Consider the following 22691-nt stretch of genomic DNA (forward strand, 5'->3'; position numbering starts at 1 on the left):
ATTTTTTAATTTTTAAATTATTAATTTTTTAATAAATTTATTTAAATTATATCACAAAAAAATATTTTATCCCATACAAAATAATTTAAAAAATGGCTTAAAAGATGTTAGAAATATTATAAAAATTTGTAATGTCCTAGTGACTTGGGACATTACAAATTTGTATAGTACTCTTAAAAAAAAATTTATTCCATGCATAGTAATTTAAAAAAAATATTTTATCCACAAAAAAATTTTATTCTATGCAATATAATTTTAAAAAATGACTTAAAAAATGGTAGGAGTACTATAAAAATTTGTAACAGACCCATTCAAATTACTATGTGTGTCAAAACAGTGTGCTAGTTCGAATTAGATTGATTCAAACTAGTGTGGGTCACATTTCTTTATAATTCAAATCAATGAAATTCGAATTACTCCATGAATACAACAAATACATAATTTGAATCGGCTCAATTCAAATTACGTTGATGTTGACTAATTTGAATTTATGTAATTCGAATTATTGTAGACTTTGTAATTCGAATTAGCCTCATTCCAACTACATGAAAATGTGTTTCTTGTAGAACCTTGTAACATTTTTTCTTTTTGTAAAATTATGTAATATCTGCTTACATTTGGTTTATATACGTAATTTACCCTAATTTCTATTTCACTAATAATAAACAATAACTTACAATAATAACTAATTCACTAACCCTAAACCGGATGACTAACCTAATTTAACTAACAATATTAAAAACTTTAAAAACTCAACTACAATATATTTGTGTTAATTAAATATCTAACAATAAATAAGTAATTATTAACGGAGCAAAAATATCATATTTATTAAAAATAAAGATCTCTACCAATTTAAAATTTGAAATATAGGTGAGCACGGGTAGTGGGTACCCAATTATCCGTTCGAACCCGAACCGAATCAATTAAATTGGTTCTGAAACTAACTGTTAATTGGGTCCAATTCAAACCAAATCGATGGCTTTTGTTAGTGATTGGTTCGGGTATCGGTTTTGGGGGTGCGGAACCCGAACCAACCCGCGAACCCGATCATATATTAATTAAATAAAAAAATAAAAATATATATATAGTTTTTTCATTAGACAATGATTATTCATTATTAATATGTTTGAATTTTAATGAGTTTAGTTTTTAATGTATTTGTTGTTTAACATATTTAGATTATTTCTATTGATGTTACATGTTTATTGTACTTGTTGAATTTTTAAGATAAAAATTTGGTTTTTTTTTATGAATTTCGAAATCATCGGGTATCCAATTACCTGAATCGAACCAATCCGTTCTTAATCAGTTTGGTTTGATTTGAGTACATATACAAAAAAATGTAAATTCAAACCAAACCGAACCAATTACATTTTGATCGGTTCGATTTTAATTTTATCATAAATTCGAACTAAACCGACCCGTGCTCACCCTTATTTAAAAGATCCAAATTCAAAACCAACCATCCGGTTTCCCCGTTTATCCCAAAACCCTAAAAATCGACTTTTTGAGACCATCTATATAAAGACAGAAGCACGCTCACTTTTCTTCTTCGCAGTTCGCACTCTCTCCCAATCCTTCAAACCCTACAATCCACAGAAATAACAATGGCAGACGGACTTGCTCTCCGCGGCACCATGCGAGCCCACACGGACTCCGTCACAGCTATCGCAACCCCAATCGACAACTCCGACATGATCGTAACCGCCTCACGCGACAAGTCCATCATCCTCTGGCACCTCACCAAGGTCTTTTTGGGTTATTTCTTTTTTTTTTAATTTTATTTTTGTATTGTTGAAGTCTCAAGATAATGACGGTGGGCGGCCTTTAATTAATGTACGTTGGCCTGGTTATGAATCGTTTTATGATCATTTTTCAATTACTTTTATCATGTTGAGTTTGATTGTGTAAAATCGTGTTTTTGTTTGGAATAGATCCTCTCAATTTTTTTTACAATTGAAAGAGTAAAGTGTGATCTTTTACTATTAATTTTATAAGTAGAATCAAGAATAAATGAGAGAGAGAGTAATAAAAGGTTAAAGTTCACATTTTTTACCGTTTATTATTTTTTTTAACAATTTAGAGGATTTATTCCCAAGTTTTGTTTCTCCCGTCCTCAAACACGGTCTTTTAACTATCTGAAAACCCTTTTTAAGCAAAGTAATTTGACCTTTTAAATGCAAACCTTTGGAAATTTGAATAGTTTCCATGCTAAGATTGTCCTTGGGCTTTGTTCTTGTACCTTGGAGGTGATTTCTTGTACCATGCATGTTCATCTTGAACGAACATGGAATCTAGGGGTGGCAATGGGCGGGTAAGGGTGAATTGTTGTCTTACTGGACTTTCGCCTTACAATAACCTACATCGAATCGGTCCGTTCTTATTTGCGGGTAGTAAATTGTTAAACTCTAATTTGTCACTGCAGGTATTTGTCTTGTTCCATTCTTATCTATTTTTCCTGTTCCATTCTTATCTACTTTTATAATTATTAAAATTTAACAAATAAAATTAAATATTAAAATTTATATAACTATTATTACATACATAACATAAATTAAAATAATATTTTAAATATGATACAATATTATTAATCACTTCATTAATTATTTTATATATATGGCCAAATATTACCTAAATCCGACCTCGATTAATTATAACATTCTTAAAAAATATTATTCAACCATATATAACACAAAAAAATTAGTACAAATTAAAAAAAAAACGAAAACAAAAATCTGATTTCGTCCTATCCCGTTCAAACCCGTTCCGTTAAAATCCGTCCCGGTGCGGGGTGAGTAGTGTACCCACGAATTCGGGTAGTGTTGCCACCCCTAATAGAACCCAATAGACCATGTAAATCCCAACTTTCGAAGCTAAAAAGCGATGGGCATGGATGGTTTTGGTGTTTTTTTCTGTGGCAGAAGAGAGGCATAGACTTGAAGTCCTGAACGGTGATGAGCTATGATGCACAATGACATGACATGTAGAAACGAATTTTACAGAAATACATAATATATATAAAATATAAATAAATGTTTTAATTATTTTTAATTTTTTTAATAGAACCCAATAGACCATGTAAATCCCAACTTTCAGAGCTAAAAAGTGATGGGCACGGATGGTTTTGGTGTTTTTTTTTTGTGACAGAAGAGAGGCATAGACCTAAGGTCCTGAACGGTGAAGAGCTATGATGCACAATGACATGACTTGTGGACACGAATTTTATAAAAATATAGAATATATATAAAATATAAATTATATTTTATGTAAATTTTAGGAGAAAAATCTTTTATTATTCTTCTATTTTCTTATTAAGATACGACAGAATACAGAAGAGATGTGTGTTGCACGAATGTCGATAAGTACGAATATAGTAACTCAGTCATTCGTCTTTATTTTGATCTTTACAGGCCTCTTGAATATTCTATTTACTTCATTTTTTCTTTGATTTTATTGTAAAATGCGACTTTTTTAGTGCCGTCTTCTTTATTATTAATATTGATAAAAATTCTCTTGTTAAGACCCTATAAACAATTAAACAAAACCTCATATTCATACCAGAACCACACTAACACACATTATGGTGGCTCTAGAACTATCCTTTTCGTTTGTGCTTGGAAAAAATTACAATGAAGTTCGTGTTTATGTGAGGGAAAAAAAAAAGATGATAGAGTCGTATTAAAAGTATATTATTTTGGTTAAATTTTGTTACAAACATCTGAAGAAGTGAAATTTATTTGTGAAAATCCGTTAGATATTATTATTTCATTCAAAATCTCATTTGAAGAACTAAAAGGTGTAATTTGTGAGAAGATAGATTTTGAAATGTCAAGGAGAATATCCTGTATTTTATACAGGTATCGTATATCGGTATTTGGTGGATTCGTTCAATTTCAAACCAAATATGTAACTGATGAAGCGAGCATGCAAGAGATGTTTTCAATGTATATTGAAAGTTGCTTTCAGATTTCGTTCATTGAGTTTTATATTGAGTTCAAACAATCTGAAGCTGATCGAAATATTGAATGGGAAGATTACAATAGTAACAGTGAGGAAACGTTTGAAAGCAATTACAAGATCATTGGTCCAGATGGATTTGAAGATCAAGTTGACGGCACTATGGAAGCAAATGTGATAGAAGTAGCAAATGCACTAGCAAACCAACATTCGTTTGAGAAGCCAGCTTTCATGCGCACTTTGAATTTGGAAGTCATGCATGCTCCGGAGTTTTCTAAATATATGAATGCAGGTACGTAATTGCCTATATTTATACGAGGGATTAAAATTTTGTTACAATTTATATTGTCGATTGATTAATTAGAATTTTATTATAATTTATAATTTCTAAATTAACAAACATTAAAATCTTTATAATCATAAATATGTAATAAACATAATTATAAACCAAGTTTTTAAAAACAAAATAATAAAACCAATATTGTCCAAAACAAAATAAACATTGTCCAAAACATATAATTAAATATCTTCAAGTTTATAATCAATCAAACATAAAACATAGAAAAAGTATTAGGAGACAATGTATGTACTATACAATGTGTACAATGGGATTTATATTGATATCAAAAACAAATTAGGGTCAATTAATTAATTTTTAATTGTTTCATATTTGAAATTTGAAGGAAATTAGAATTTCCCTCAGTGAGGTAAAAAAAAACGCAGCCCTAATTCTAATTCTCTCTAGCGTCGTTCTTCTTCTTCTTTCCTTTCAGCACCGGCGTCTCCTCTTCATTTCTCGCAGCGCCGTTCTTCTTCTTCTTTTCTTTTAGCACCGGCGTCCCCTCTTCCTCCCTTGTGTTGTCATCATCCGCTGCACCAAGCCCCCCTTCGTGTCGCCCTCCTCAATCGCACCTCAGTGGGTGCGTCCTCCCTCATGTCGCCCTCCACTATGCTACCGCGACCCCGGCCATCGTTAGCGCTGTCGTTGAAACTCGCCACCCCAGGCTGCCCGACGGTCTCCTCCCTGCTCACCAACGGGCTTGTTGTGATCCTGCTCCCTGCAACTGACGCCCACCAACACGGTAATCTGCTATCTGCAGTGCTGTTTCAATTTTTATGTTCCTTGTGTCATTAATTTTCCAGGTTTGAATAAAAGTGTGTTGGATATGTTGTGGGTTTTTTTTCTATATTTTGGAGTTTCTTTCTCATGAAGTTGGATGTTTAATTTACTCATATTGAATTTTTTTTCCATGGATGAAACTTACAGAAACTATTACTTTGTAACTTTCAGAAGACCAAAGCTTTTGGGATGATATTGAATCAGGATTGTTTGCTTATTTTGTGGATGAATATTCATTGATGAAGTGATTAACTAATCATTAAAATACCTATTTCAAACTGGACAGGAATTAATGTTTTATATAAAAATATGGTCGGTTGAGATTTTTGTGACAATTCTTGTATAGTTGTATCACCTAATGATAAAGTTCTTGCCTTCTGTTTTAAACCAATGTTATCATTCTGTTTTTTATTGTTCAATTACCACAAATTATCCATTCATCATCACGAAGGCACTTGGCCGTTTTGATTTCTCTTATTGTCTCTCTGTTGTTACTGGCTTCTTATTGCTTTTATCAGGTAATTTTTCCTTTTATGTTGTACTTGTGCTTCATTGCTTAAAATATGTGTCTTTGTTATTGATATGATAGCAGTTTGATTCTAGTAGAGTAGTAATACATATTTTAGTATTTTTATTAACTGTATGCTGGACGGATATTTGATCCTTGTCGTTATAAGATTCTTTCCTTTTTTTTCCCGCTTCATTTATAGGAGTTAAGAAATAGAATCTTTTTTCAAGGTTTTCCAACCCTGGATATACAGGAGAAAACTTGAATATGTTAGGCACAAGAATGTTATATACAAACGTTGCAAAGCTTTTCTTCTACTTTGAACTAACAACTTATTCTTATTTATTTCAATTGTGACTTATGCAGATATATGGTGCAGTGACAATGAACAATGTGCTATGCCTATTAGTGTTCTTAGCATTGGTCTATGTAAGAGGATTGACATGGGATTTCTCTTCAGAAGTTTTGGTGATTCTTGTTGTTTGCATTGTACTTGGTGTACTTGGCAGCTTCCGCACATGCTTCCATGGTGGGAGGATGCTACAGTGGATTTTATGATTAGTGGTGTCATATATTTATATGTATTGTAAACGAAAGGCATACTAAGAGTGATGCAATTATGTAATTGTTATAAATTTCGGATAAATAACATTATTATTAGTTAATTGCTATTAAATTAAAATCTTATTAGCTTTCATTAAGGTGAATGTAAGTGTAGATACCAGGAGAGCAACCTTGGATTTAAGTCAACAACGGAGAGGGACGTTGCATTGGTGAACAAGAGCTGTGACTTTGTGAAAGACGAACACTCAATGCCACCCGTGTGGTGGCAGGACATGAACAAGGGCCTGGTCATGGGTTCGGATGGTCTCTGGAGGCAGTCGGAGCGCCCAAGGCATGTCGACCACCCGAAAGATATTGATCACCATCTCAACCAACTAGGCCTCGTTCAATCCCAATCTTGAGTGAAGCTCTTCGCTCCTTCCTTTTATGTCGGTTGAGATAATAACATAAATAACAGGGTTATGTGACATTTATATTTGCAAAACAAATACTAAATTGTATTTTTCTTTAGCCATTTAAATAAGTTGGATGTTTATTTTATTATAATTGCGGATGGTTCTTTCCATTCTAAAGTAGATAGTTATTCTGGGTATATTATTTGTCTTTTACTTGATTTCCTGCATTTTGTTTGCACATGCCCCACAAGTTTTTTTTATTATGTGGGTTGAATTAGATTTAGTTTAATTTTATTGAATTCAAGTTGGGTTTTAGTTATACCATTTAAACATGATGCACGAGTGGTATTTTTGGTCAATTACTTAGTTGTTTCTTATCAACTAATGTGGATGTTTATTTTACTGTGTATGCGAATTGTTCCATTCTTTTTAAAATGGATGTTTATTTTGGGTATATCGTTTGTCCGTTACTTAATTTTCTGGTTTTTGCATCCACATACTCCGCGCATTTCTTTTGTTTTATGGTTTGGGAATTATAGATTAAAATATGATTATTGTAAACATTGATTAACTTGAAAAACAAATAAAGTCTTAATTTGAAATTAAAAGAATTTTTTTATTACATAACATTTACATGAAATATATAATTTATAGTTTAGAGAAATGCTAGAAAGCCAACAGTTAGTCATCAATATTTAAAAGTGTGTTAAAATAAGAAGAATCTTCAAGAAATGCTGTATCATGATAACAGTATTAAACTCTTCAAGGCTAAGTTAAGGAAGCTTGTCAGGAGCTCTGTACTTATAATCTTTCTCCAACATTTTGGCTGCTAGAGATTGTACCTGTGATCCTTCTTTTCCTTCCTTGCTCTTAAATTTTGTAACCCGTGTGATAGCTGATGTGCACTGAAAAATAGGAACACAGCTCAATTTTCAGACATATTAATTACTAGTGTGTAACAAGAACTCATTAACCCCAAGCTTTAGAAGATAATCAACAATCTATGGAAAAAAATCTTAACCTCAAAAAAGCATAAGTAAATGATTAACTAAATAATTATTTTCACTATAACCAATAAAACAGAGTGAAACTCAATTCCAACACAAAATAAAATGAACATCCGCTTTAGTTGATAATAAACATCTAACAAATTAACTAAAATTCCATTCGTGCACCATGTTTAAATAGCCTAACTCAAACCCAACTTCAATTCAAGAAAATATAAACTAAGTCAATTCCAATTTTTCTCCATTACTCCAAAACCACTTAACAAAAGAAACTAGTGGAGCATGTACATGCTGAATTCAGTAAATTAAGCAAAAGATCAATACTATATGTAAAATAAACATCCACTTTTCGAATAAACAAACCATCTGCATACATAGTAAAATGAACATCCACTTTAGTTGATAATAAATATCTAACAAATTAAGAACTTTTATTCAATTATTACATTCTTAATTAAAATCCAATGGCACCACCAACAGCACAAACAGACAGCATATATGCTACTACATACGATCTTCTTTTGTTATTAGATGCATGATATGTTGCTAGTAATTAGAAAGAAGCTAAGTCATAGTTAGATGCATGCTAAAAGAAATGCAGAATACCACTTCTATGTTATAGCGCTTATTTTTTGTAAAAGTCTCTTCCCTCCTTGTTTTATTAATTAAAAAAATGCTTAAATTTCCATGTAACTAATGCTGTATTTGTTCTGTTTAGGAATCGAATTATACCCTCTCTATAAATAAGATTATCAAACAAAAGCTCATAATACATATAAATGTGAAAATAAATTAAGACTATAGCAATGTGTGACTTTTAAACTTTGAAAAACTGAAACAAAAGCTTGAAATAAAAATCAAAGCAAACTTGCAGCTATCCTGCAAAAAATGGCGTATATTAAACAAATTATGGAAAAGATGGCCTGCTGTTAATTGACTTGTTCCAATGACCAGATCAATTTTCAGTTTTGTTTTTTAATAAAACTATATTTTATTTGTCTATTTGTTATATTACGGTTTAAAATTCTTGTATAATGAGCGGATGATGAATACTAGCTAGCCTTGTCAAGAAAGAATTGTAACAGATGATGATATGTAATGTTGATTATACAATCAGAGTCAAATTCAGACCAATTCAATTCATTGGAGCAGACCCTAAAATAGAAACCAAACATCCAGGAACATGCTAAAGTAACCATCCGAATAATGTCAAATAAAGAACAACAAAGGTCAACTAATTTACGTGTTGTTACATGCAAAGGTACCCATATGGTGTGCAAAAAATACTAAGCTATTTAAAGCAGACGTTTGCAAAACTTCCCACGCTAAGCTAAAATCCATTGCAACCACCTACAACAATTTATTCTACAAGTTCCAACACAGTGACATTGCAACAACAGAGTTCTTCACTATGAACAATCAAATACCTCAATCAGATTTAGTGCATGTACAACTAGTAGCAAGAGAAACAGATATCATCACAGCAATAAATCAACCCACTAACCTCCAGTAACTCGTCGACCACGAAATGGGTTTGGCCGCCATAACAGCAACGAGGACTACTCGTTCGATTTTCACGGCTTCAAGGGGCTGACACAGCACGAACAATGCAGGAAGCAGGGGGCGCCTACAGCAGTCTCAGTACTGGCGGTCTGGCGCTGAGGCAAGCCGCGACCTAGACTCCTGCGACGTTCAACTGCGGCGAGGATAAGGCTCTTCGGTGAAGCCCACACAAGACCTGCGACGGAAAGCGGGGGGCGAGGAAAACTGGCTGCGACCAGCGATGTAGGAGGCGCGCGCTGGAGAATGAGCAGCAGGGGTCTGGTCGGCGCTGATGGAGGTGCGGGGTCACTCGACGCCGCTGCGGTGGAATGGTCAAGAGAGGTCTCAAGGGTTAGGTAGGGAGGGTTGCCGTCGGTGCTAAAAAAGAAAGGGATTGAGGAAAAATTGAATTAGGGATTAGATGGTTATAATTAAAATAAAACTAAATGGGATTTTTAAAATTAGGATGAGAGGTGAGTTGGTTTTCATTTTTAACTCATATTGGGCCAAATGAACAGCCCATTGTACAAATTGTATAGATACCCTATTGGCTCCTTAGCGGGATTATAAAACATAATCAAAATATAACTTAAAATATTTTCAATTATCATCTTCATCCTCGTGTAGATTAATGACATCATAAAAATTTGTTAAAAAAAGGCCTTGACCAAAAAAATGTTTGGCCTGGCGGGAAAACCCGCCGAAGCCCACCAAAGTCCAAGGATTAGGCGTACTTTTTTAAGTTTGACGATCTCAAATTTTCAGTCCAACCCGAATTTTTTGCAAGTTACGTGGGTCGGCTCAGCGGGTTCCGTTGTGTCTGTTGCGTTCTCGGTTGATAACCGTCAGATCGTGTCGGTGTCTCGTGACCGTACGATTAAGCTCTGGAACACCCTTAGGGGGTGCAAATACAGGATCTTGGACGGTGATGCGCATTCTATAAGAACCAAGCTTAATTAATCATTTAATTAAGTAATTAATAGTGTCCAAATTAGGTTCCAAAAATTAGAATGAGAATTTGGGGATTTAAATGTGATTTTTGGACTCAGTAGGTTTTTCTGAGTCAGAAAATGTATTTTCTGCGAAAAACTGGGAAAATCGCAAACCAGCAGTTGAACTGGTCGAACCGGTTCAATTCTGCCCGGTACTGTGCGAGAAAAAGTGAAAACAGTCAAAAATCTTAGAAAAATATTAGAAATAAAAAACCGGGCGTTAATTTTAAAGGTTTGACCCAAATTTGGGCCAAACGGGCTAAAAACGCTAACGGGTTGGACCGGGTCCAAGTTGGGCCCAAGACCAACATATATATACCCTCATTAAAGACCCATTTCAGCACAAAATTCACTTGAACACCACACACTCAGCTGAAAAGAAAAGAGTGAAGAGGAAGAAGAAAGCACTATTCATCAGTCATCACCATCTTCACAAGGTCATATCTTGAGTTACGGAGCTCCGATCGCCACACCGTTTGTGGCTACGCATTCCTTGTGAAGAGCTCTACAAAATTCACCCAAGAAACTGGTAAGAAAATCTCGAATTCCTCTCAGTTATTCTCTTCAAAATTTCGAGTTTTAGGGCTTTTGATTAAGTGAGGTTTTGTAATTTTGGGGTGTTTAGGTACACTCTAACCTTTTATTAGCTTTGGATTTTGGCTTCCAAAACTGTTTGGGAAGGTAAGAGGTCTTGAACACTTGTGAAATTTTGATTATGATGAGTCCTAGGTTGATTAGTGATGATTTTGTATATATAGCTTGATTATTGTGAGTTTGAAAGCTGTTGGAACTTGTTGGTGCTTGTTGGAGTGGAATTGGAGGCTTGCTTGTGGGTGAAAACTTATCTTGAGCTCAATTTGGGGTTTTGGTGCATATTGGGAATCGGCCAAGGTATGATTTCGGTTTCCTCTATATAGTATATAATATTCATGGACACTTAGGCTAGTGACTCATAGGATAGGATTGAATTAAAATGGTTGTTGAGTTGTTGAATGATGATGTATGATAATTTATAATGGGTTGATGAATTTGAGTAATTATGATGATTGATGATGATGAATGATTGTGTGGATTAAAAAGGGAATGGTAATGACTTATGTGATGTTGAGATTGATGAAATGGTAATGTGGTTGGAAAATATGAATGGGGATTGATTATAATGTTATACATTTGACGTTGAGGTTGAGAATAATGAAATGTGAAGGAAAAATTAGTAAGAATGGTGCAATATGTTATAAAGGGTAAATTTTGATGAAAAATGGAGTTTGGAATGGTTTTATTTGGTTTTGGTTGGTTTGATGTGTGAAAATTGGGAAATTGGTAATTTGTGAACTTTTGGTAAAAAAGAAATTTTGGTGAACTTTGTCTGATCATAACTTATGCCTCAGTTTTCAAAATTGGTTGAAATTTGTTTGAAATTAATGTTTATTGAAAACTCTTCAAATTGTTATAAAGTTTGTAAAATTTGGATTTTTGAAGAGGGAGTTATGATCATTCAAAGTTTGGTGTCAAAATCTGCAATTCTGCAAAGTTGTAGAATTTTGTGATTTCTGGTATGTGCGCACGCACAACCCTGCGAAATTTTAAACCTGTGCGCATGCACACACAGGGGATGGCTTCCTGTTTAGAGCGCTAGCACAGCTTGTGCGCGCACATACCTAATGAGGATTTACAACCTGCGTGCACGCACACGTTGGGAAGGTCAGTCTGTTGAGGGCGCTAGCACAGCTTGTGCGAGCGAACAGAATTGTGAAATTTTGTACCTGTGCGTACGCACACTTTTTAAAACTTCTCCTGGGCATGGGCGCGCACACCCCCGTGCGTACGCACACGTCTTGTTTCTCAAATTTTAACTTTGTTTTCAACTATTTCACCTTCCCAACAAGATTGTAAGCTTTTGTGACACCATTTTAAGACTCTTGGGCTTAAGTTTGGGGCATTTAAAACATGGGAAAGAACCTAAGAGATTTAGTTGATATTATATTGAAAAATTAGAAAACGAAGGTTTAGGTTTCTGGTGTACTGAGGATGGGTTTGATGGTATGTGAAGGTAGATTAGAATATGAAATGAGAACTGATGAACTGCTGAGTTCGGAATTCAAATGTGAATTGACAATAGTTGAGATAAGTCGAGGACTCGGAATGGAAATGTTGATTTGACAATGGTTGAGATGAGTTGAGGACTCGAGTGTGCAATGATGAATCATTGATGTATTAAAATTTTTTCTCAAAAACCACTGAACTACTGTTTTATATTGAGATTATGAGACGCTATGCACCCGGCAGGGATGGTGGTTAATCCCACCTGTCGAGGTAGCGGCGGCGGCGTAAGGACGGTGGTTAATCCCTCTTACGTTGAGATGTGAGGTCTGTGGCTAGAGTATCACGCTCGCATCCCTTCGGATCAATAGAGTGCGCAGGCACAAAATCCTGGATGGTGATCCGAGCACCATATCTTGGGGGTTCCCAATGATGATTCTGAAGGGCGACATCTCCATGGAGATGTATCGGGTTGGCAGTTGAACCGACAATGTGATATCACAGCCAATAGGACAGACATTCATCATGTGCATCTTCTATCTGTTTGTTTGCTTTGCCGACTTGTAATTGTATGCCTAATTGGATCATGCCTAGTTGCTTACTTGAATTACTTGCCTTATATGCTTCTACTTGTGTTTTACTTGCATTGAAATTATCTGTGTTTTCTACTGGGATTTAGGAGGTTTGGAAGGCGGTGGCGATGGGATCGCATGGAGGTTAGGTTGGTGAAGGCTGTGGAACAGCGAAGACTGTTAGACTAGAGAATCCTTTAAGTTAGATTACCCATTTATACTGCTAAGGCTTTAAGTTGTATTGAGGTTTAAATTATGCTTTATTGTTTTAGTATGCTTTAAGATAAATCTTGTGATGGATATGAAGTCTAGGATTGCCTCTGACGTCCCGGGGTCTTATGTCCTACATCACTGGGCACTGTTACCATATTAAGAACCTCCGGTTCTCATACCATATTTCTGTTGTGTTTTTTAGATGTAGGTCGTAACCCACCTCGGTGAGTTGCTGGGATGGTGACAGAAGCGGAGGATCCTGTTACTCTTGGAGTCTTTTTGATTTACTTTGCTTATATAGCTCTCACTTTTGTATTTTGCTTTGCCTAGAGGCTTGTATTTAAGAGAGAAAAACTTGTATAAGCTGATTTTACTGTCTGGTTCTGTATGTCTATATATAGCTAGCCGGCTTAAACTCCGCGAGCCGTGGCTAGATTCTTATGATATTATACTATTATCTTTTATTATATTATATCTGTTTCTTGTGTTTTAAGTTAGAAGCTTCGTTAATACGTTTTGCGCTTTTAATTCTTGTTTTTGAGCTATATTCTTCATCGGGCTTCTAGATTATATTATTCTTTCTATATATATGTATGAGCTTAGAACTGTCGTAACCTTTGATTAACCTTTGCTTTACGACGCGAGGTAAAATTTAGGCTAATTGGGGTGTTACACATTCCGATTGGGTTTCTTGTGTTAGATTTAGCCCTAACACTGTGCAACCTACCATTGTTTCTGCGTCATGGGACAGGTAAATTTAAATCTCTGTTTTTATTTATTAATCATTTTGGGTTCGGATATGTATGGTTTAAGGCCGCGTTTGGACATAATTATGGGTTGTAAAGAGTGTTTTTGTTGTTATGGACGTTGTGTGATTTACAGGGTTTGACTGGATTGATTGAGTTGCAATAAAAAGGCTTATTTTTGCAATAATATTAGCAAGTATTAGGATTTAACTTTATTTTCCTTCAGCCATACAATGTTTGGAAAATGCGTTTTTTTTGTTTATGGAGTTAATTGTGATTTATAAGGTTTTTATTGGATGGATTGACTTGTGCTTAATGAAAGAAAGTGCTTAATTTTGCAATAATTAAGCGGCTAGTATCGAGACGCGGAAATGTTTAGTAACCAAAGAAAATCAGCCAAAAACAGCCATAACTTACCTTATTTAATATTCATTAATTGTTGCGACAATTAATTAATGCTAAATAAAGCAAGTTCTGTCTGTTTTTTTTTTTATCTACCTAGCATTATAGGTTTTTTGTTTGGCGTTTGTTTTGAATATAGTTAGTTGTCAAGCCTTACAAGCTAAGTGTGTTTCTTTTTTTCATTTATAATCATTGAAAACCAACTTGTCAAGCCTTAGAAACTAAGTGTGTTTCTGATGTTGAGTACTTGAGTGTGATTGGATAGAAATGCTTGTGAAATAAAAGGCTTACTTTGTTAGAAACTTAGAGTAAGTTGGCTTTTCTTTTGGGTAAATATTTTAGCTGGTAAATATTTTTTTAAAGTGTTAACTATCAATTTGATATCCAAAAGATGCAGGCGCGTCAATAACAGGATTGATCTTGTAAGATATTATCAACAAAAATCCGTTAAATAATTTTAAATTTGACTAGTATGCCCATCACTTTGCTGGAGTCCATTTCTAATGAGCATAATGTTAAAATGGCCACCGAAATTATATGATATGGCTCAATCTGAAGGTAAATTACTGATCTGGCCACTAGAATTGGACATTGATTAAATTAATTTAAAATGTCAGATTATTAATTTACTCTCAGAGTTAGCCATGGCTATCTCAGCATTATGTTCATTAGAAATGATCTTTGGCAAAGTGATGGACATGCTTGTCAAATTTTGAAATTTAGTGACCTTTTTTTTTGTTGATAACAACTTTCAAGGTCTTTTTGTCACGGTTTGAATCTTGAGTACCGAATTAGTAATTGACTCAAAAAAGCTGAGATGCACTAGAAAGCAAGTGCTGTAAGGTACGGCTTAATGGTTTGAGGGGACTTAAGCTTAATTAGGAGTTGTTTCAGTTTGCTTTATTTCCAATCGTCAATGCCTTTTCTACAACTTAGTATTTTTTTTTAACAGGACTGTGAAAGTTTGGAACTTGACCAACTGCAAGCTCAGAAACATTCTTGCTGGTCATTCTGGTTACGTGAACACAGTTGCTGTTTCACCTGACGGTTCCCTGTGTGCCAGTGGTGGCTGTTGACTGATGGCATTATTATTATTCGCAATTGTCTATGTCATAAGTGACGCCCTTGCCTAGATCTTTTAATCTTGACCTAGTTGATTTGTTTTTCACCATGGAATGTGTTGTTATACATTTGGGGTCTTTATTTATTGTTTCATTCCCATTTTCTTGCAGGTTATCTACTGCACCAGCCTGAACTTAAGTGAAGACGGAAGCACGTTGTTCATCAGTGGTTACAACTAATGGCATGGTCAGAGTTTGGGGAATCGGACACTTTTAGAAAAAGTTTTCAAATTAATTTTGCAATTTACATATGTTTTGATTTGAGACACCTAGTTACTTGTAGAACTCTCACTAGAAAAATGTTTGAAATATACATTATACCATTTAATGAGTGTTTGATTTCAATTTTATCTTCTAGGTTTTATTTTGATTCAATTTTGCTCCAAACTCACCGTTCTTCTTTCTCCTTACGCCACCTTAAGTTGCACACTCCAAGCATCAACTGCTCTGTCTTCTGTGCCCCTTAACTCCTCGGCCTAGAAACCAGCTCCATCGCCACCTTTGTTTTTGCCAAGCTTGGCCTCCACTTCTCCACTGGCCAACTCTCCAACATTGGACTATTGTTAAAGTAGTGGTGACGGTTTTATAAGAAAGAATGCCCATTATAGATGAGGATTTTTTATTTGTATAATAATTTGGAGAAAATATGGCATTGGAGATTCAGAAAAGATTCAAAAGTGGAGGTGTTTCGGTGGCTATAGTTGATTCAAAGCAACTGGAAGTTGAGCTGGTTGACTTGGATAAAGATGGGTTGCAAATCCAGGTTGGATATGGAGTAAAGACAAAATTTTGGCATGATTTATGGGTTAATATTAGTAGATTAAAGAAAAATTACCCTAACTTATATAGGATGGCCTTGGACACAAATTATACAACTAGTGAATGTGATTTTTGGGATGGATATTCGTGGAGGTAGAGTTTACAATGGAAGAGACCATTAAGAAGTTAGAAAGAAGAAGATTTGCAAGGGTTATACTCGGTACTAACAAATATTGGCATCAAACAAAATGAGGCAGACTCTTTTATGTGGAAAAATGATAAGAAAAGTACTTGTTTCGTCAAATCTTTTTTGAATATTTACTATAAGAATAAAGATTTAGGTGCGGAATTAAACATGGACAACTTTACCAAAAATTTGTGGAAGAGCTTAGTTTCTCTTTGAGTTGAGTTATTGGTGTGGTTTGTAGTATTAGAAAGGTCAAATAAAAGAGATAGATTATCTAGGTTTGCTATTGTTTTGGATGAGGATGATGAAAGAGTAGAATCAGTCCATCATTTATTTTTTGCTTGTACTGTGGCATGGAGGATTTGGGATTTTATTTTACAAGCTTGGAGGGTGGATTGAATTTGGCCAAGTAATGCAAAAGAGTGTTTTGAATTATGGGTGGGTAGGAGAGTTCCAAAGGAGGACAAGAACGTCTGGTACATTTTGTTTTTTGGTGATTTGGTATCTTTGCAAAGGAAGAAATAACAAAATTTTCAGAAAGAAAAGTATATTTATTGAAAAGATAGAACAAGAAGTGGTACAAGTAGCAGCATTGTGGACCAAAGATTGGAATTATAAGTGACCAAGTAAGCACATGTTCGGAAGATGTTCAATGCAAGAAATTATATATCTTTTTTCTGTAATTTTTTTGAGTATGTTGTCTTGTTATATTCGTTATAGTTGCTGGTTTGTCTTGTTCTGTTTGTTAGTCTTATTTCCCTCATTTTTCTAACTGGGCAGCTAGTAAGCTCCGTGTTATTAAAAAAAAAAGTTTGTATTTATTTATTAGTACAAAACAATAAAATAGGGATATAGAGATGTAAAATTATGTTTAAGAGATGACATATGAATATAAATATTGTGTCTTAGAGATATTGAATTAATATATTTTATATTTTTTGTAACAAAAAAATATAGAAATACTAACAAAAAATACAATTTAATTTTTGTTTTTCTTTTTATTATTCTGATCAAATTTTTGTAATTATAATTTTTAATTTTTTATTATTATATTTTTTTCTTAATTTTTTTATATTTAGTTTATTATTAAACAAAATATAAAAATATTAATTTTAATATCATGTTTTTAATATTATGTTTTATCCTATCTTCGTAACTAAACGCATCCTAAGAGCCATATAAAGACCCTTCAATAGTCTTAACCAAGTATTCAAGGAGAGACACCAAAAAAAAAAGTATTCAAAGACAAAATGTTAATAATGTAAAGGAGACCATGCTATCACGGCGGGCTAAAGGTAAAAAAAAATAGAGAGTAAGAGATGCTGAAAATGGTAACTCTGATTGGAGGCTAGAGTAGTGCCTTGAAGAAATCTGGTGATAGATGGCAGAATCAACACCAGAGAAGTCCTTGGTCATGAGAAGTTGTTGTTGGAGCAAGAGAGGCAGCGATCTTGGAGGAGGAAGTTTTGGTGATATGGTTGTTACGGAAGTTGAAAATTATTAACGTAAACTGTTAATCCATTAACGGAGAACAAACGCGATTAAATTTAAATCTTTCAATAACTAATTTGATTGAAAAAAAAGTGAACACTCAGGTGCAGTCGATTTTATGTAAAGTTGATAACTGAGACTCTGAGAGTTTTTTAGATAATTACATCTTCACCCAACTCCAAATAAAGTTGGCGTAATTCCAAAAAACAGCAACAAAAACAGGACAACAATTACAAAGAAAACATAAAAACTAGCATTAAACAGCAAACAGGAAGCAAAAGAATATAATGATTTTAACTCCTCTCAAGACATTTTAAAATGAACCTGCTCAGATATACAACATCAAATCATGATCATACTCCTTCCAACTTTTACTTTGCAAACCTATTTGCCTTTTTCATAGATCAGTAAATCATGCATCAAAGATCAACTTCATATGTCTTCTAATTCCCCTTAGACTTGATATTTGCACTCATGAGTACATCAATTACTCCTATATTGTCGATCTTGATACCATCGATTTGTGCATTCTACAACTTCGTCCTTTAACTTCTCTAATACCAACACTCCATTATTAAAGACAATGTTATTTCTACATTTCCATGTGCACCATATTACAGAGAAAAATAATACCATCCATACTTCCTTCATATCTTTCCTTATTTTTCTATCCATCCACACCTCAAAGCATTCTTTGGTGGTACCTGGCCAAACCCAAATCACACTCCAATCCACCAAGATTGATCCCCACAACTTCCATATATGATCACATGAAAAAAACAAATGATGTACCGTCTCCAACCTATCCTTACATAAGACACAACAGGATTCCGCTTCTGGTACAATCTTAAACTTACATAATCTATCTCTAGTATTCAATCTTTCCAAAATTACAAACCATATCAGCAACTCAACCCGTGGAGGCACAATACTTTTCCACAATTGTTTCGTGATATTATACATATTGGGCTCCACTCCTATCTCCTTATTCTTATAAACCACATCTAAAAAAGATTTAACAGAAAAATTACCTTGCTTGTCATGCTTCCATTTCAAAGTGTCCACCTCTTCTTGTCTAATTCCGATTTTTGACAAAGTTACAAGAAACTTTACAAGGTCTTGTTCCTCCCATTCCCATAAAGCTCTTCTCCATTGTAGGCTCCATCTCCAAATATAACCATCCCAAATGCCATACTCACTGATTGAGAACTCCTTGTTCAGCGTCACTCTGTAAAGACTCGAGAATACCTCTTTCAATCTACCTTCATGTACCCAAAGGTCGTGCCAAAATTTGGTTTTAGTTTCGTTACCTACTTGCAATGGAAGTCCCTCTTGATATATATCCACAAGACTACTCTCACTCATACGTATGTTGCCAATGTCAGCCCATACACCCCCAGTTCTCTTCAAATTTTGATTTTCAAAAGACAGAGAGTTGTTAGATAATTTGATTGATTTGACTAAATTTTCATCTAACGCCTCTCAACTATCAACTTCACGTGAAGTTGACTGCATCCGAGTTTAATAATCTCTTTTGTTGTTATATTCAGGGATTTTTTTTCCATAAATTATGAAAAATATTTATTTTCACCAAATCCGATTTTCAGCTTTATTTACCGAAATGCACTTTTTTTTTTGTAATTAGGGCAAGTTCACCGTACCCCTGGCGAACTTTATAAGCACTCTTCGACGAACTCTATAATATATATAGAGTTCGCTGCACACCCCGGCGAACTCTAGGCAAAGTTTGGCGTATTATATATTCAGAGTGGGACCATTATCCTTTGTCCTTTTCTTTCCAAACCTTCTTCCAAATTTTATTCTGTTACTCCTTTCTGTATTCCGGTGTTCGAGAAGTACATTATTCACAACATCAGCAGTTTGAGGTTAGTAATTAATATGTTAGTTGGAGTAATTTTTCTCAGATTAGTTAGAGTTACCTAATATTTCTTAGTTAGTTGTTGCATGCTAATTATAATTAGAGTTACTGTTTACTGATTTCATGCTATTCAATAGTTGTTGATTGTTTTTAACATGTGAATTAGTATAAGTTGTTAGTCTTTTCTCAGTTAGTTTAGTCAGAAAAATTGGTTTAAGTTGTTAGTCAAATCTTAATGAAATTAAGTTAGAATATAGGGTTAAGTGACTTATTGGTTAGGGATGCCTAGGATTTTAGTGAAAGTAAGGTAGATAACTAGTATTTTCAAATATGTTTGTTTACAAATCCTGTTAATGCGAAACAAATGATGATAAGTATATATTATTTTGTGTAAATTGAGTGTGGTTAGATAGAGCAGCAGTTATTGGGATACGAGGATACCCTCTACAGATTAGATCAGGTCGAGCACATTGCTGACAGACTTGATCGAGTGGTACGATAATATAGTTGTCGTTTATCTCTCTTTAATTAATAAACTATGAACTTGTGCTATTTAGAGTTGACATTTTTTTTTTTATCTTATCTTTCCGTTTGGTAGGCGCCTCGGATCTTGCGCACCAGGCGGAATCTGATGACGAGGCCACCGGAGGCGATTAGGCCATATCTCAGATGAGCCGGGTTTGAGTATGTGGCCTATATGGTTGAGTTCGATCATGACTGGCCACTTGCCTCGGCGTTGATAGAGAGGTGGAGGCCTGAGTCCCACACCTTTCATCTAGCATGCGGAGAGATGACCATCACGCTGTAGGACGTGGCGTATCAGCTGGGACTCAGGATCGATGGTGATCCTGTAAACGGGTGTATGGGTAGTTGGGAGCAGCACCATCAGGGACGGACCATCGAGGACTTTTGTCAGCAGTTACTGGGTGTTATGCCCGACGCGGATGACAGAAAGTTACAGACGAAGTGGACTGTCAAGCTCACGTGGTTCCTTAACACTGTCTGCAGAGAGCTGGAGTAGGACGCCACTGAGGAGCGCCTCCTGAGGTACACGAGAGAGTACATCATGCAGTTGATAGGGGGTATTCTATTCCCAGATGCATCTGACTCTCGGGTGCACATCAGGTGGCTCCCCCTGCTGGAGGACCTCGATGCATGTGGTAGGTTGTCGTGGGGGTTGGCTGTATTGGCATGGATGTACCGCCAGATGTGCCGTGCCACAGATCATGGTGCGCGCAACCTAGGTGGTTGCGTCAGCCTGCTATTGTCTTAGGCCTACCACCGTATTCCCCTACTATGCCCTGATGGATTTGATACTCGTCGGTTTCCGCTGGTTGAGAGGTATTTTTGTTTATTTTCTGCAATAATTCTTTGTTAATTTATTATATTAAGTGTTTAATATAACTGATTTGTGATATAACTTTTACCGCAAAATTGTAGGTGGGTTCAGTACCGACCTGACAACACCAGAGGCGAGGGCCGCCTTAGGCATTACAGGCATATCCTGAACGGGATTGGGATACTCTACGTAAGTCATAAATATTTAAGTGTAGCCAGTTTACTTTATATTATGTGTTTTGCATATGAAAATTGAATAATAACACCAACTTGTGTATTGGAAACAGGTTGATTGTACACCTTCAGGAGCCATATTCAGATCCACCATCGTCCGTATGATATTTCGTCTAACAGGCCCACTCAACGGACTATCGTCGACAGTATCCACAGACGATCCTCGGCCACCCAAATTGACGAGGAACACAGATAACTCTAACAGATGAACATTTGTCCAGCGGTTGTGCCAAGACCGTATAAGACATTAAGACATACATCCTCGTCGTCATGCAGACAATACCTGATTCAAAAGATAATAAAGTTGTTCTCATAAGCATGTTCAAGTAAATATATCATCAACAAATACAACGCGGCTGTGACATACCTTTTATAAATTAAACTACCACCTATTTCGGTTGGATATCTATAGTAAATTTTCTTCACCTTCTTTGTCTCTTGCATCCCCACGGAAAATAATATCAGATTCTGTAACAACTCTAAGCTGTTGATTTCCACTGTCAAATAGGTAAATATCGGTTGGTTCAATCTAAAAACGATAGAACCTTCTTCATCATACACCATTTCTCCATCGTAATGAATGGATAACAGTAGATTTCTTGCCATTGTAAAAAAAAAAAAAAAGAAATGATCAACAACCAAAATGATTATGGAGAACAAAGTCAGATGCTCAGCTTCATTCTCTAACTGGCATTTATGGTGGCAACTTTGCCTAGAGTTCGCCAGGGTGTGCAGCGAACTCTGTATAAATCAAAGTTTGCCGGGGAATGCGGCGAACTCTATAATTTATCTAGAGTTCGTCGAGAGTGCAACGAACTTGCCTTAATTACCAAAAAAATATGCATTTCGGTAAATAAAACTCAAAAGCGAGTTTGGTGAAAATAAATATTTTTCATAATTTATTATAAAAAAAAAATCCTTATATTCAGCCATCGTAATTACTTATGCATGTGAACTCGTACTAAATTTTTATTTTTTATCTTTAATAAAAAAATTTCTACAAATTATTCAATAGTACTTAAGAAATTTCAATAATTGCTTTCATTGAAGCTTAAAATTTCTCATTCACTCTAATCATATATATTTGCAAGAATTATAATAAAGTCATATAAGCTTTATATTGATCATATCTATTAAGCAACAAAAGTATACATTCAAAATTATTATCAAATATGCAATCCTCCCTGGTCAAATATATTTTGGAAGACACAAAAATATTACATAAGGGCCTCAAAGATAAATTAAACCTCAAAATAATAATGTTTTTTAAAGTTTTTCTTGCAACTAATTACTTCCCATTTGACTTAACGTACACATATCTAAAGAATTAAGAAAAGCCTTTAATAAAAAATTTTTTTTTTTTTTTAATGTTGTTGCTGGTTGTCAGATGAGAGATAAGTGCTGTCTGGCTGAGATGTTTCTGTCATTCATCTACAGTGAGTACCTACAAAAAAATCTTATACTCCGATACAGTTGAATCATAAAATATGGTTAAAAGAAACCGAGCTAATTTAGATCCCGGTTATGAACTTATAATTGTAAAGCAGAATATGAAAAATAATATATAGAGTAATTACTCCTGAGAATTTTAAATTAAATACTTTAATCCGGTAAATTTTAG

The 22691-nt window shown here is 34.7% G+C and overlaps 1 protein-coding gene and 1 long non-coding RNA gene across 2 annotated transcripts in view; one reads left to right on the plus strand and one right to left on the minus strand.

Annotated features, from left to right (window-relative positions):
- The window catches only part of LOC107641159 (guanine nucleotide-binding protein subunit beta-like protein), a 34532-nt gene extending 19363 nt beyond the window's left edge, over nt 1–15169 (plus strand). The window contains exon 2 of the mRNA XM_021102819.1: nt 15014–15169. Coding sequence (XP_020958478.1) covers nt 15014–15137 — 124 coding nt within the window. The 3' untranslated portion in view covers nt 15138–15169. The remainder of the gene's footprint in view (nt 1–15013) is intronic.
- On the minus strand, nt 21028–22685 carry LOC110262553. Its single transcript, XR_002347246.1, has 2 exons — nt 21438–22685; nt 21028–21353 (listed from the first exon to the last, which is right to left on the minus strand). It is a non-coding gene; the product is annotated as an uncharacterized LOC110262553 (long non-coding RNA).

The sequence above is a fragment of the Arachis ipaensis genome, chromosome B05 (genome assembly GCF_000816755.2).
Source record: "Arachis ipaensis cultivar K30076 chromosome B05, Araip1.1, whole genome shotgun sequence".
Classification (NCBI taxonomy): Eukaryota; Viridiplantae; Streptophyta; class Magnoliopsida; order Fabales; family Fabaceae; genus Arachis; species Arachis ipaensis.